Here is a 12,120-nt window from a genome sequence, read left to right as displayed (position 1 = left end):
GCACACATTGGGAAGGCTTACAACAATACAAAACACAAAAATTCCCCAGCCTCAACCTGCCAGCCAGCCTGCAACCAAACAAGTAGCCCTGTCAACAGTATGCGTTAAAATCAGAGGTTTTAGTTGCACAAACGTTTGGCCAAAAATATGTAGAAGCCACACTGCCGCGCCAAGGCAGGCATTTTTGTGTTTTGTGGTACATGCATGTACCATCTTTTCTAGTTTGACTATTTTTGGTTTGGGGGACGCACTGGAGTCCCAGCGTGCATTTTTGGTTGCTGGGCCTCCAGTGCATCCCTGCACCTTATTAGGAGGAGTTGGCTACCTCCAGGTACACCTGCATGTAATTTATCAACTTCATTAATATGCTCACACTTGGAGACTTGGATACATAGAGTTAGGACCACACTTTGCAGAGGTGCCTTGGCGCGGCAGTGTGGCTTCTACATATTTTTGGCCAAAAGTTTGTGCAACTAAAACCTCTGATTTTAACGCATACTGTTGACAGGGCTACTTCTTTGGTTGCAGGCTGGCTGGCAGGTTGAGGCTGGGGAATTTTTGTGTTTTGTCTTGTTGTGACAGGTGTTTGTTTGCATCAGACGGGTTTTGCGGTTTCATACAAGTCTATGGGTATGCTAAACCCACTTGAAGCAGGTCAGAAGGTGGTCAACTTTCGGTCAAATGCACCTTTCAATTAATTCTGAATGATCTTAGAAGCATCTCAACAGATGCCATGGACCCAAGCCCAAATATGGTCACCATAGGCCCTTAAGCTGCTTTTGCATTTCTATTGACCTTTATGAGGAGAGAAGCCGTTTTGAAAATGAAGAAAACTTTGTCCAAGCAGGCCCTCGGTATCAAAAAAATGTTTTAGAGATGGGGAGCAGCGCAAAGGAAGTTAAGTCGTAAAAGGGAAGCGGGGACTAGGAAGGGTTGGGGTAGGGTGGAACTCTAGACGGGTAGATCTTTGGATAATAAGGAATATACGGGGCCCCGTATATTTCATTGCAAACAGCCAGCCCTGCAAACATAATTTTCCCATTTGCTTTTATATTGAAAAGACTGTACAACTAATTGAAGAATTTATTTTGGGATCTCTTGAATTTCACCACTAGGATCCCTGTGGATTTCTTTGAAACTAGCTTAACCAAAGGAATGTGCTGGATGTTTACAGACTTGAGTATTGTTGGCTTAATACGTTGCTTAATTCTGTAACATCAGGATCACTTATTCATATTTGTGGCCTGGCAATGTTTTATTTAGGATCCAATAGTCATTGGTCTTTAAAGTATGTAATTAGGTTTATCTGTGCCGAGATATATATCAAATGGAATAGCTGTCTATCTTATCTAAAATTGCTAATTTTTTTTTTTACTTTTACCTGTTAGCTAGGCCTCACTAATTAGTCAGCTGTTCAAAGGTCTTTTTATTACTTGGCTAACCTATGCTAGTGGCTCTCTCTCTCTCACTGTCTCTGCTGCAAGAGCCTGCTGCTGGGTGAAAAGGCTGACTGCTGACAGAACACTAAAAAGGCACATGTACTGCCTATTCTTTTTTAAGAAACCCATTAGGGGGCACCCTATTACTCAGGAACTGACCTACGTTTAGTTAGCGGGCTTGGATGAGGAGATGTTTTGAATTTGCAGTACATAGAAAATCAATTAATTCTGAATGATCTTAGAAGCATCTCAACAGATGCCATGGACCCCAGCCCAAAAATGGTCACCATAGGCCCTAAGCTGCTTTTGCATTTCTATTGACCTGTATGAGGAGAGAAGCCATTTTGAAATGAAGAAAACTTTGTTCAAGCAGCCCCTCGGTATCAAAAAATGTTTTAAGAGATGGGGAGCAGTGCGCAGGAAGTTAAGTTGTAAGAGGTAGGTGGGGACTAGGAAGGGTTAGGGTAGGGTGGAACTCTAGATGGGTGGATCTTGAGTTGAACTATTTGCTTACTGCCTTGCTGAACAAAAGTGAAGGATGAAACTGCTTGGACTTGGTTGCCCTTGGCTCTTGCATGGTCATTACACTCATTTCTGTTTACTAGAGGCCAAAGCAAGGAATTCATTGCAGATATGCATACATGGTCCTTATGCCCTGCATGGGCAAAGCACAGGCTCATGTTAGGCTGCTCTGCAAGGCACCACAATTGTTTTTTTTTTTTTTAAACAGGTGCAATCTTTGGTCAACGCAATCTACATAATTAGCTATTATTATATTGTGCAATTTCCATATTGTCTGCCAGGCTCTGCATCTCTGATGTTACATGGACAGTTACCTTCTCTCTTATAAAAAAATGATGGTTCCTTCTGGTGATTTGATAGCATCATAATGGAGCCGGCAGAAGTAACTCTGACCTTCCTTAATATTTACCCAAGCACATTCGGTTGCTTAGTAATGGGATAATTAGGTGGCTTGAGTTTTCTGAAACTTTGACAGTTGTTTAACAGAAACAAGAAATAAACAAATCTCTCTGCTCGTAAAGTATCGTCTCTTGTTGTACTGTTAATGTTAGATGGAAAAACACTATAATTTCTAGTAGGCTGGGTGAAGTGTCAGCTGTGAAGGCGAGCAATGCTGTTTCTGCTTAAAGCAAACTTATGATTACATATCAAATGTATGCAAATAGTTTTTAGTTTTTATAGAAACGTGATTACTGAAGAGTTCCTTTTACCACTCTGTGATATTCGATATTCCTTGTACTCTTTGTGAATAGCTTTCTAGCAGCGTGGATGGGGGTATATGCCTTCCAGCTATTGAATTCAGACAGCCGGCTCCCAGAATCACTGTTGGGCCCTACTTTTTTTTAGTCGAAGCTGAGTGGTGCAAACAGGTCAGCCCATGGCTCAAAGTTTAGTCAATTCAGCAGGGATTCACTTAAATGCGAGCTGTGTATGGCCAGCTTAAAATCTACTTTAGGCCTCATTCACATGAGAATCGACCGCTCACCTCAAGTGCAGGTCTGTGCGGGTGTCCCGGCTCGGACGCAGACAGGATCCAACCTGTCAGCGTACGAGTACGCTCACCCGCACGGACGTGCATGGCAGGTGAGAGTAGGGCGGCGTATGGCCGTGTAGTCCCATAGAGAAGGACAGGGGCTGCGCACCAATCACACACAGCACTTGTCCATCCCGGGAGCTGCCCGATACGGCCGTGCACTCAGCACGGAGCTGTACGTGCCGGTCGATTCTCGTGTGAATAGGACCTTAGTGTGTGTGTCCTCTACTTTCCTCATCCTGAGTTTGGTCAATCACTTCATCACAAGCATGGTGAATGTTTCAGTGTATGTGAACTCAAAAGCAAAATGTTGTATACTTAAGCTTCCCAAGCCTTAGATGTGGTGGCTGCATTAGTTTTCTTTTTTTACAAGCTTATTTTACAAACTTATTTTTCATCTGGTCAATTTGCCTGAGCTAGGATGACAGCACTCACTCAGCCTAGTGTATCAGGATAGGGCTGCAGGACTTCGTTGTTCTCCTCTCCTCCATAACACAGAGAGGTGTGGTTCTGTAGTCCTCAATGCACAATATAAATACAATTTAATACTGCATGAAATAAGTGATATCATACTGAGGTACCTTCTAATTTTATGGTGACCAAGTTATTTCTTTTGTTTTTCAGGCTATTGCTCCTCTTTTGGAAAACAACCACCCTCCTCCTGATCTCTGTGAATTCTTTTGCAAGGTATGTTTGACCTGTAGAATATATTTGGATATATAAGGCACCCAGCAGAATGAACTGGAAGTTGTAATTCAAAAAAGAGTGAGAGCATCGGTATTTGTGGGCAACGCTGGATTGTAATCTGTAATAAATATTTGGGATGTTAATAGCTTACTGTAAATAATCTTATCCCATGTTTGTTAGTTTTCTATAATTCATGCAATTGGATAGAATAGGAAAGAGTTAGAGCTCCTGTCGGGTTTTATTGCTGTTATTGTCTCTGCTGCAGAGATTCACCACTCTAGGTGTCCTGTGACCATTGTCACCAAGACAGAAAGTCGCTGGAAATCCAAAATGTTAGTTGTTAGCAGAACATGAGGTGTGGGTAAACCTTCTAATGGGGATAACAGTTCCGGTGAAAGTTGTCTAAGGAGGGAATTCCCTACAGAAATGTCCTTTCATTTCCTGTTGCATCCTCAGGACAGGAAACAAAGGGAAATTCTACACTGAGACACAAGTAGCAAAAAATAAATTGTTAGGGGTTTTAACACTTGCCTTTCTCATTCATAGATAGATATAGATATATACAGGTGAAACTCGAATAATTAGAATATTGTGCAAAGTTCATTTATTTCACTAATGCAACTTAAAAGGTGAAACTAATATATGAGATAGACTCATTACATGCAAAGCAAGATAATTCAAGCCATGATTTGTCATAATTGTGATGATTATGGCTTACAGCTCATGAAAACGCCAAGAACCCCAAATCCACAACCTCAAAAAAGTAGATTATTACATGCAATCAATAAAACAAGGATTGTACATAGAACAATATCGAACCTCTGAAAAGTACAAGCATGCATATGTACTCAGTACTTGGTTTGGGCCCCTTTTGCATCACTTACTGCAATTACTTTTGCACGATATTCTAATTATTCGAGTTTCACCTGTATGTGTATATAGATATATATGTGTGTGTGTGTGTATATATATATGTGTATATATTTCTACACATTTTTTTTTCAATACCCTCATGCACCTGAATGTGTATAAAATATTGTCATTCACTCTTATGTCCTGTCACCATTATTAACATTTTAACATTTCTGCTACTCCAGCACTGTAGAGAGCGTCCTCGTTCCATGGTGGTCATTGAGGTCTTTACCCCAGTCGTACAGAGAATCCTCAAGCACAACATGGTCAGTATTGATTTCCTTTATTGACTCCATATTAATACTGAGTCGTTGATCTATTTTCCTATTGTGCATTAAAGCATTACTTTCCCTTTTGGTTTAGTTCTTGTTTCTATGAAATTTTAGCTCGCCCTCCTTTCTTCCAAGAAGTTAATTTATTAACTGTGTTGCTTCTTATAAAGAGAGACTCACCTGTTGGAAGCTCAGCAACCGCTCTAAAAGTTGGGATTCCTTGATCTAACTTCAACTTAGCTCTTCTAGACTGTGCAATTCATTGCTGAAATTAATGGAGGTTTAAAGTGGCAAACTCAGGAGTTTAATCTTAAAAACGTATTCTAGTACCTTAATGGAGAACTATGGGGTCGGCTAGAACTATGAGGTGAGTGAAAAGCACTCACCTCATAGTTCTCCTTTTAACTATTAAAAAAAATCTACCTTGTTTGTGTGTCACTCGGGTGTAGATCCTCAAATCATCTCTGAATTCATGCCGACACGGTCCTTCATTTTGGAGGGTGGCTACTTTTGTTCCCCATGGTCCCCGTGTGTGTACTAAAGTAGTCACCGCTCCAAGCTCACTCCTGTAAGAGACTACATTTTCAATACAAATTAGTAAATAAACGTGATATTGAAGTGAGCTCGGAGTGGTGACTACTTTACTTTACAACACACACAGGGACCATGGGGAACAAAAGTGGCCACCCTCCAGAAGGAAGGACAGTGTCAGCACCAATTCAGAGATGATTTGAGGATCTACACCCCAGTGATACACAAATTAGATACAATTTTATTAATAGTTTGCTAGTTTGTGTCCTCCCGTTACCCTAAGGAGAACTATGGGGAAAAGCCCTGACCCCATAGTTCTCCTTTAAGGTACTTGAATCCAATTTTAAGATTTAACTCCTGACTTTGTCACTTTAAATTTCATATGATTCTTATGTTGTGTAGTTTTGGATAAGGGGATCTCTAACTTTGTCTAAACTACAGCTGCCATATTCTGAAAAGGAAAAAAAAAATCATTAGCCGTATTGTGTATTGCTGAGCATAGTTAAAATGTGTAAGGATGCTCAGCATCAGTCCAAAAATATATTGGGCTTGTGCATCTATAAATTGGCTTAAACGAAAACTGAATTTGTTTGCCCATGGCAACTAGCTGGGATTCATCTATCTTCTCTCCAGTGCAGGTTAGAGATTGCTAATGTTTGGTTACAATGGGCAATAATAACTGATCTTTCAGACTCTCTTTACGTACGAGGTCCATTTTGCCTGCAGCTGATTTACACCTACTTATTCTGTAGAGCGAGTTTATTAAAACTTCAGGGAAAGTGTGTTACCCATGGCAGAGCGGCCTTTGGTTACATGTTTTAATTGCAAACTAACAGGGTTATTCACAAAAGGGTGAAGAATTTGGAGAAGTCAGGAGAAGTGAACAATCTAGGAAAACATAGCTGAACTGGAAAGTGAGCTGAATTGGAGAATTTTTCCAAATCAGCTATTTAGTCCTAGATTGTTCACTTCTCCTGCCTTCCCCACACTCTTCACCCTTTAGTGAATAGCCCTGTAAAAAATGAATGGTAGAATTTTAACTAAATCTGCAGGCCTAGAACCGCTAAATCCCTATTCCAGCCATTTATTTTCAGTTTTGGATAGATTGAGAAAGGGTTGGAGTGATTCATTCTCAATTCCTGTCCTAGAGACCACACAGGAAGTGAGGGGAAATTTCCCCAGTTTGTTAAAAAAGAAAAAAAAACAATAAAACCTTTATAGAGTTCTGTGCAAAACAGATAAGATTTTGCCTCTAGGTTCTGTACAACAGCTAATAATCTTTTAACTTTGCAAAAATACTGCTTACGTGTACAGTCTCAGACAGTGTGCACATCCTGCAGCTCTCTATACATTCTCAGGGCCACTATAGCAGTTACCTGCATTTTTCTGCGCCCTATTCATGCCATAATTCAGGTAAGACAGGCAGGCCCGGATTTACTCTCTCTGCTGCCCCAGTGCCAGGTTCCTCAATGCGCCCCCCTGTATGCAGGTTGCATACAAGTGATCTCGGCGACATCACCGAGATCACTAGTACAAAACAAGCGGCACCTTCCCCTCTGTACATTTAGCCCTGCTTGCCCAAAGCAAGGCTAAATGTAGAAAACTACCCACCCGGCGCTGCATGTCCCAGGCATCGGGAGATAAGAATTCCACACCCCCGCTGCTCCGAGGCCGGGCCTTGGTTGGCCTTGTGGGAAATCCGGCCCTGAAGGTGGGCAGTGCACTCCAAAAAAATGCATATATTCCACTGCACCTAGGATGCCACTGCAAGTCGCCACACGACGCTGCTGTTCGTGGACTTGAATGGAGTGTACGCATTGTACACTACCAATTAAGTTATAAAGAAAAATGGAAACCGTGACTGCAGCTGCAATGCACTGGCCTGCCCCCTGAAACTGAGTGTTTTAGCCGACAGGCTAGTGTGAACAGGCCCTTCATGTAAGCAAGCACCTGCTTGAAGCTGAAGATGGTGGAGTAGCAGGCTAGCTTATAGTGTATACCAGGAGTAGGCAACCTTGGCAAAACCCTGGGACCCCATGTCTCCTGCATTGAGAGTGATGCTTATGGCTGTCAGTCTTGAAATGCATCATAAGACTGGAGTGCCAAGGTTGCCTACATCTGGTGAATATACATAGTGTGCAGTCTGGCCAAAATTATGTTCATTGTTTGAAAGTTAAAAAAAAAAATTGACGAAGGCCACGGCTTTAGTTAAAAGCAGATAAATCCCTTTAGCTATGGATAACCTCTCCACTTTTCCTCCAGTTTGTAGAAAGCAGCCCTGATGACTCTCTGACAGCAATACAGCTATGAATTAACTTGTATGCAAAGCAGTTTCATCCAGGTAGCTAAAAGGAGAGTCATTCTCCCTCTGGTATGAACTGCTGTTGTAAATGAATATATATTTCCCCAATTCCAATAATTCAAGGGTATCAAATGAATTGCAGATGTACTGGATCTCTTTTACCGGCTTGGATACCTCTCTCTATCTGCTGGTGGAGGTTGGAAAACACCTGCATATGCAGGTAATATTGTGTGTCGACTATCTGTTATGTCACATGTAATAGAGAAATAGTTATGTGTCAGGTGGATATTCTATACTGTATATGTGCATTGTGAGAAGATACAATTCTTGTCATATGAATGTTTCTTATTTTGTTTGCACATGCTTCAGCCTCAGTAATTACAATTTGTAATGGTTACATAGAGATATGAAGGTTTGCTTTCACATACCTCATTTCTGTACATACAGAGAAAACATTGTGGAAGTGAATGTCCATCCACAACTTTTTTTTTTTTAGTTTTGGATGGAACGGGGAAGAGTTTAGAACCCCTTTTGGATTTTACTGCTATCTGGGGCTTTGTTAGTAAGATGTACCCTCACTTCCTGTCCTGTTAACAATGTTTTACCAGACAGGAAGTCAAGGAAACTCTCCAATAGCATCCCAGAGGAATACTTTTTTTTTTTAGCTTGATGTGCACTTCAGACACCTTTTTAAGAACCAATCAGATTCTTCATTTTCTATTTAGAGAGTATGCGGGGAATAAAAGTAGAATCTTGTTAATGGCTATGGGTAGCACCAGTGGTTTGAGTTAATTCTTCTCTCGGCAGTGGGGGGCTTCTCAGATCAGCAAAATTGTCATCAATTGTGAAGTGTCGGGGTCTACTTGCCTGGATAGATTTTAGGCGGATCCTTTTGGTAGACCCTCATACTTGGCTATTAATTATTGTTGTGAGTCTAACCGATCTGAAACAAAATTAAACTGTGGCTGGCTTTAAATGAGAACTATGGGGTCAGTGTTTTTCCCCATAGTTCTCCTTAGGGTAACGGGAGGACACAAACTAGCGTCCTCCCGTCACCCAAAGCTCAGTATGTAGCTCGCGGTATACTGAGACACCGCAGCCGGAACGGATCCCGACAATGCTGTCTGGATCCACCCAGCTGCGTGAGTGACAGCTGGTTCTGCCTATCTAGAGGCAGAGCAAGCTGTACCCGCCCCCTCCCCCGTCCGTTCCGCCAGTCAGCACTGCAGGATCGGACAGGGGAGGGGGGATACCTGCAGGGAGCCGTGAGTGAGTCACTCACGGCTCTCTGCACAAATAGATCGAGAAGTGAGCGAGCGACGGTATGTGTTCGCTCACTTCCCGATCTGCTGAGCGGACATGTGACAGTTTAATTTATTAGCTTCAGCCTTATAATATATCTATAGCCATTTTTATTTTAGTTTTGCATATTGTAGGGGAATAAGACCTCATTCTGACAATAGAACTGATTCCTCCATCAATGTTTACGAGCTATACACATTTATTCTGGCTGGCGGCCACTGTCAGAATACCTGAATGGAGCTAACAGCTGATTGCTAGCTCCATTCGGGCAATAATTTTCCAACCAGCTCCTTCGATCAGCTGATCAAGGGATGCTGGGCGGGGATGCCCCAGTTTTGGCTATGCAGGAGAAATGGGGAGGCACAGCCTCATTTTCTGTCAGTATTTCTACTGCTGATATATATTGAGGAAAACCAGACTGATTGGACAAGGTTTTCCAACCCATTTGTGTTGCCATAGATAATGCACACTGCTCAGATTCCCAAACCGGCTTGCACTGTGATTGCATCCCAGGTACAGACAAACAAGCGCGCCATCGCCTATAACAGCTAAATCCAGAAATAGCCGCAGTCCAAGGGTTGTCACAAAACGTAAAAGTCTTTATTTATGGAGCAAGTACATAGTGTAAACTTCCTTACCGTTTATGCTCAGCCTCCAGCGTGTTTCACATTTCTGGCTTACTCAATAAGTATATTATTGACCAGTGTTACGCAACCTTTTTTTCAGTCACAACATCCTTTAAGGAGTATGCAGAATCTCGAGGCATCCAGTCTGAAATGTAAAAAAAAAAGGTTTGGTCCCCCCTAAAATCTATACAAAATCCTTATCCTAGATAGGAGTCTGGTATGGATTTTAAGGGGATACTCCATGCAAAAAAAAAATGACATAGGGTACCCCCTTAACATCAGAGTCCCTGTCTTCACATCAGAAACTCCCTTTCACATCAAAGTCTCCCCTTAACATCAGGAGACCCACTTCAGAGTCCTAACCCTCTATTCATTACCACAGTGCGGCTGTGGCGGTTTTGCGGAGGGTGTGAGGTAGAGCAGGTCTTTACAGAGGCGAACCTCTGTCCTCTTCTGAATGCTGGGGGACGTCCACCTTGGATTAGCATCGTGTGCTTCCATGGTGCTGGTGACCAGCTTGCCTGTACTATGGAAATGCATGGCACTGTGCGAGAATTTGAAGGCACTCCTGACAGGGCAGAAGGCACTCCCGGGTGTCCACTGCGCCTTGGTTAAAGGGTTATTAAACCCTCATTTGTTTTTGCATATATCTACTGCTAGCAAGCAGTAGATATATGCAAAATGATTAAAACAAAAACTTTTTGAAAGGGTTAATACTTACCTGTGTCTCCGCCGCGCGCTCCCGTCCGAACTTCTGAAAATTTCTCGGGCAGCCGCAAAGGATCTTGGGACGGGTGCATGCAAAGATGTTCAGCTGAGAGACGAGGAGAGACACGAGGTAAGTCTATGGAGCAGCGTGCACCCGCACAGACTCCGTGGGACATGAGCGAAGAGGAGGACAGAGGAGTCAGCGTTGGATCGGAGACCCGCACCAGGCTAGAGCGACAGGAAAGAAGAAGAGGGTGGATTAAGAGACATCATTTAAGGTAAGTCCTTACTTTAGCACTGTGGGGGGGCACTTTACCTTTAATGTCACTTTAAGAAAGGCTGCTATTGACATTAGCTTGCCACTTGTGTTTTAAAGAGGGTGAAAGGGTAGATTGTCATCTAATGTCTATGGGCAATCTCAGGAAAGGTACAAACGGCTACTGGATGCCAAAGATCATCTGTTGCCTGTGCTAATGCCAGTGACAGTTCCCTTTGCTCAATCAAGAGAACCCGTTTGCTTCAGCGCCTAACCCTGCATGCAACCTTTGAATCTGCACAGCGCAAAGCCCCACTAACTGAACTAAACAGCTCAGTATGAACTTTCCAACCTGCCAAATGCTGCATTTCAAAGCTTATATGTACAGTACGATCCAATAGCATGTCCTGAGAGATACTTCTATGTACACCACAATACACTTGAACCCTAACTGGACTTTATCAAAGTGGCTGAAAAAAAGAACGGTCTGTTGTTTTATATAAGCCAATGAGATGGAAACTTTTCCTGAAATAATATTTGGAGAATTAAAGGTTTTTTTGTTTTTTTTTATGAATTAAATTGGATTGAACTGTAGACATACCCTGAAGGGAAATATCTGAATCTGCAGCAATCAAAGCATTGAAAATAATATACTATACCTTTAAAACAATGTACTGTATTTTATATTTGTATTCAGTTATAGAAGGTGCACCAAAATATTACTTTTGTTTTATTATGGGGGGTTTTTTTTTGGTTTGCAATAAAACATGAAATCCAGAGTTCACCAAGTATAATTATGTTAAACTGTGTTTAATGTATCTGTATATGACCACAAGCAGTGCCTGTTACACAGCCGATACGGCCATTTTATGAGTTGCACAACTCAGTCAAGTTATCGGTTCCTTGTGAATTCTCCTAGTTCTTGTTTCAGCACACAAATGGCTTCTCAAATGGCTTCTCTTGCCTGTATAGATGCTAAATTTCACAGTGTCATTGTAAGCACAAATGATAAATTAATGTAAGTGAATAATATGTGTGTTTATTTGATAATGTTTAATGGCTGGGTTAAATTGTAGCATGGAATTGATTGCCACTGTTAACTGACCTTTATTATATTTAAACTTCTGGATAATCCTGTGGAAGACAGTACGTCTAATTGCAGTTCAACTCCATTTATAGGCCACTGTGTGGGCTGCCAAAACTCTGTTGAAGTAAAAAAAAAAAGGGATAAAACCTCTGCCAGGTTTTTATTTGTGGTCTGTGACCCCCTTTTGGGATATTTCCCCTCACTTCCTGTTGGAAATGGAAGTGATAGGGAATCTTTCCAGACCTGCAATTTTTTTCACTGCATTGATGAATGGTTAGAAACTCTGCCAGGTTAATATTGCTTCCTTTTGTCATGCTGTCCAAGGGACAGGAACAGGAAGTGAGGTTAAATATCCAAGTCACAGACTGCGATAACAACTTGATAAAAGTATTTACTCTTCCCAAGTAAAGAAAAAAAAAAATTTGGCTGGAGTTGGGCTTGGA

At 41.8% G+C, this 12,120-nt stretch overlaps 1 protein-coding gene across 4 annotated transcripts in view; it reads left to right on the top strand.

Annotated features, from left to right (window-relative positions):
- CMIP (c-Maf inducing protein) overlaps window positions 1-12,120 on the top strand; it is a 172,491-nt gene that overhangs the window by 114,652 nt on the left and 45,719 nt on the right. For 2 of the 4 annotated variants that reach the window (XM_018555409.1, XM_018555408.1), the window contains exons 6-8: window positions 3,619-3,681; window positions 4,779-4,859; window positions 7,841-7,918. In XM_018555409.1, coding sequence (XP_018410911.1) covers window positions 3,619-3,681; window positions 4,779-4,859; window positions 7,841-7,918 — 222 coding nt within the window. The remainder of the gene's footprint in view (window positions 1-3,618; window positions 3,682-4,778; window positions 4,860-7,840; window positions 7,919-12,120) is intronic. The other 2 variants (XM_018555411.1, XM_018555410.1) reach the window with 1 other exon arrangement.

This window comes from Nanorana parkeri, unplaced genomic scaffold, assembly GCF_000935625.1.
Source record: "Nanorana parkeri isolate BGI_ZX_2015 unplaced genomic scaffold, ASM93562v1 scaffold195, whole genome shotgun sequence".
Lineage (NCBI taxonomy): Eukaryota > Metazoa > Chordata > Amphibia > Anura > Dicroglossidae > Nanorana > Nanorana parkeri.
This window is presented reverse-complemented; position numbering and strand designations above follow the sequence as displayed.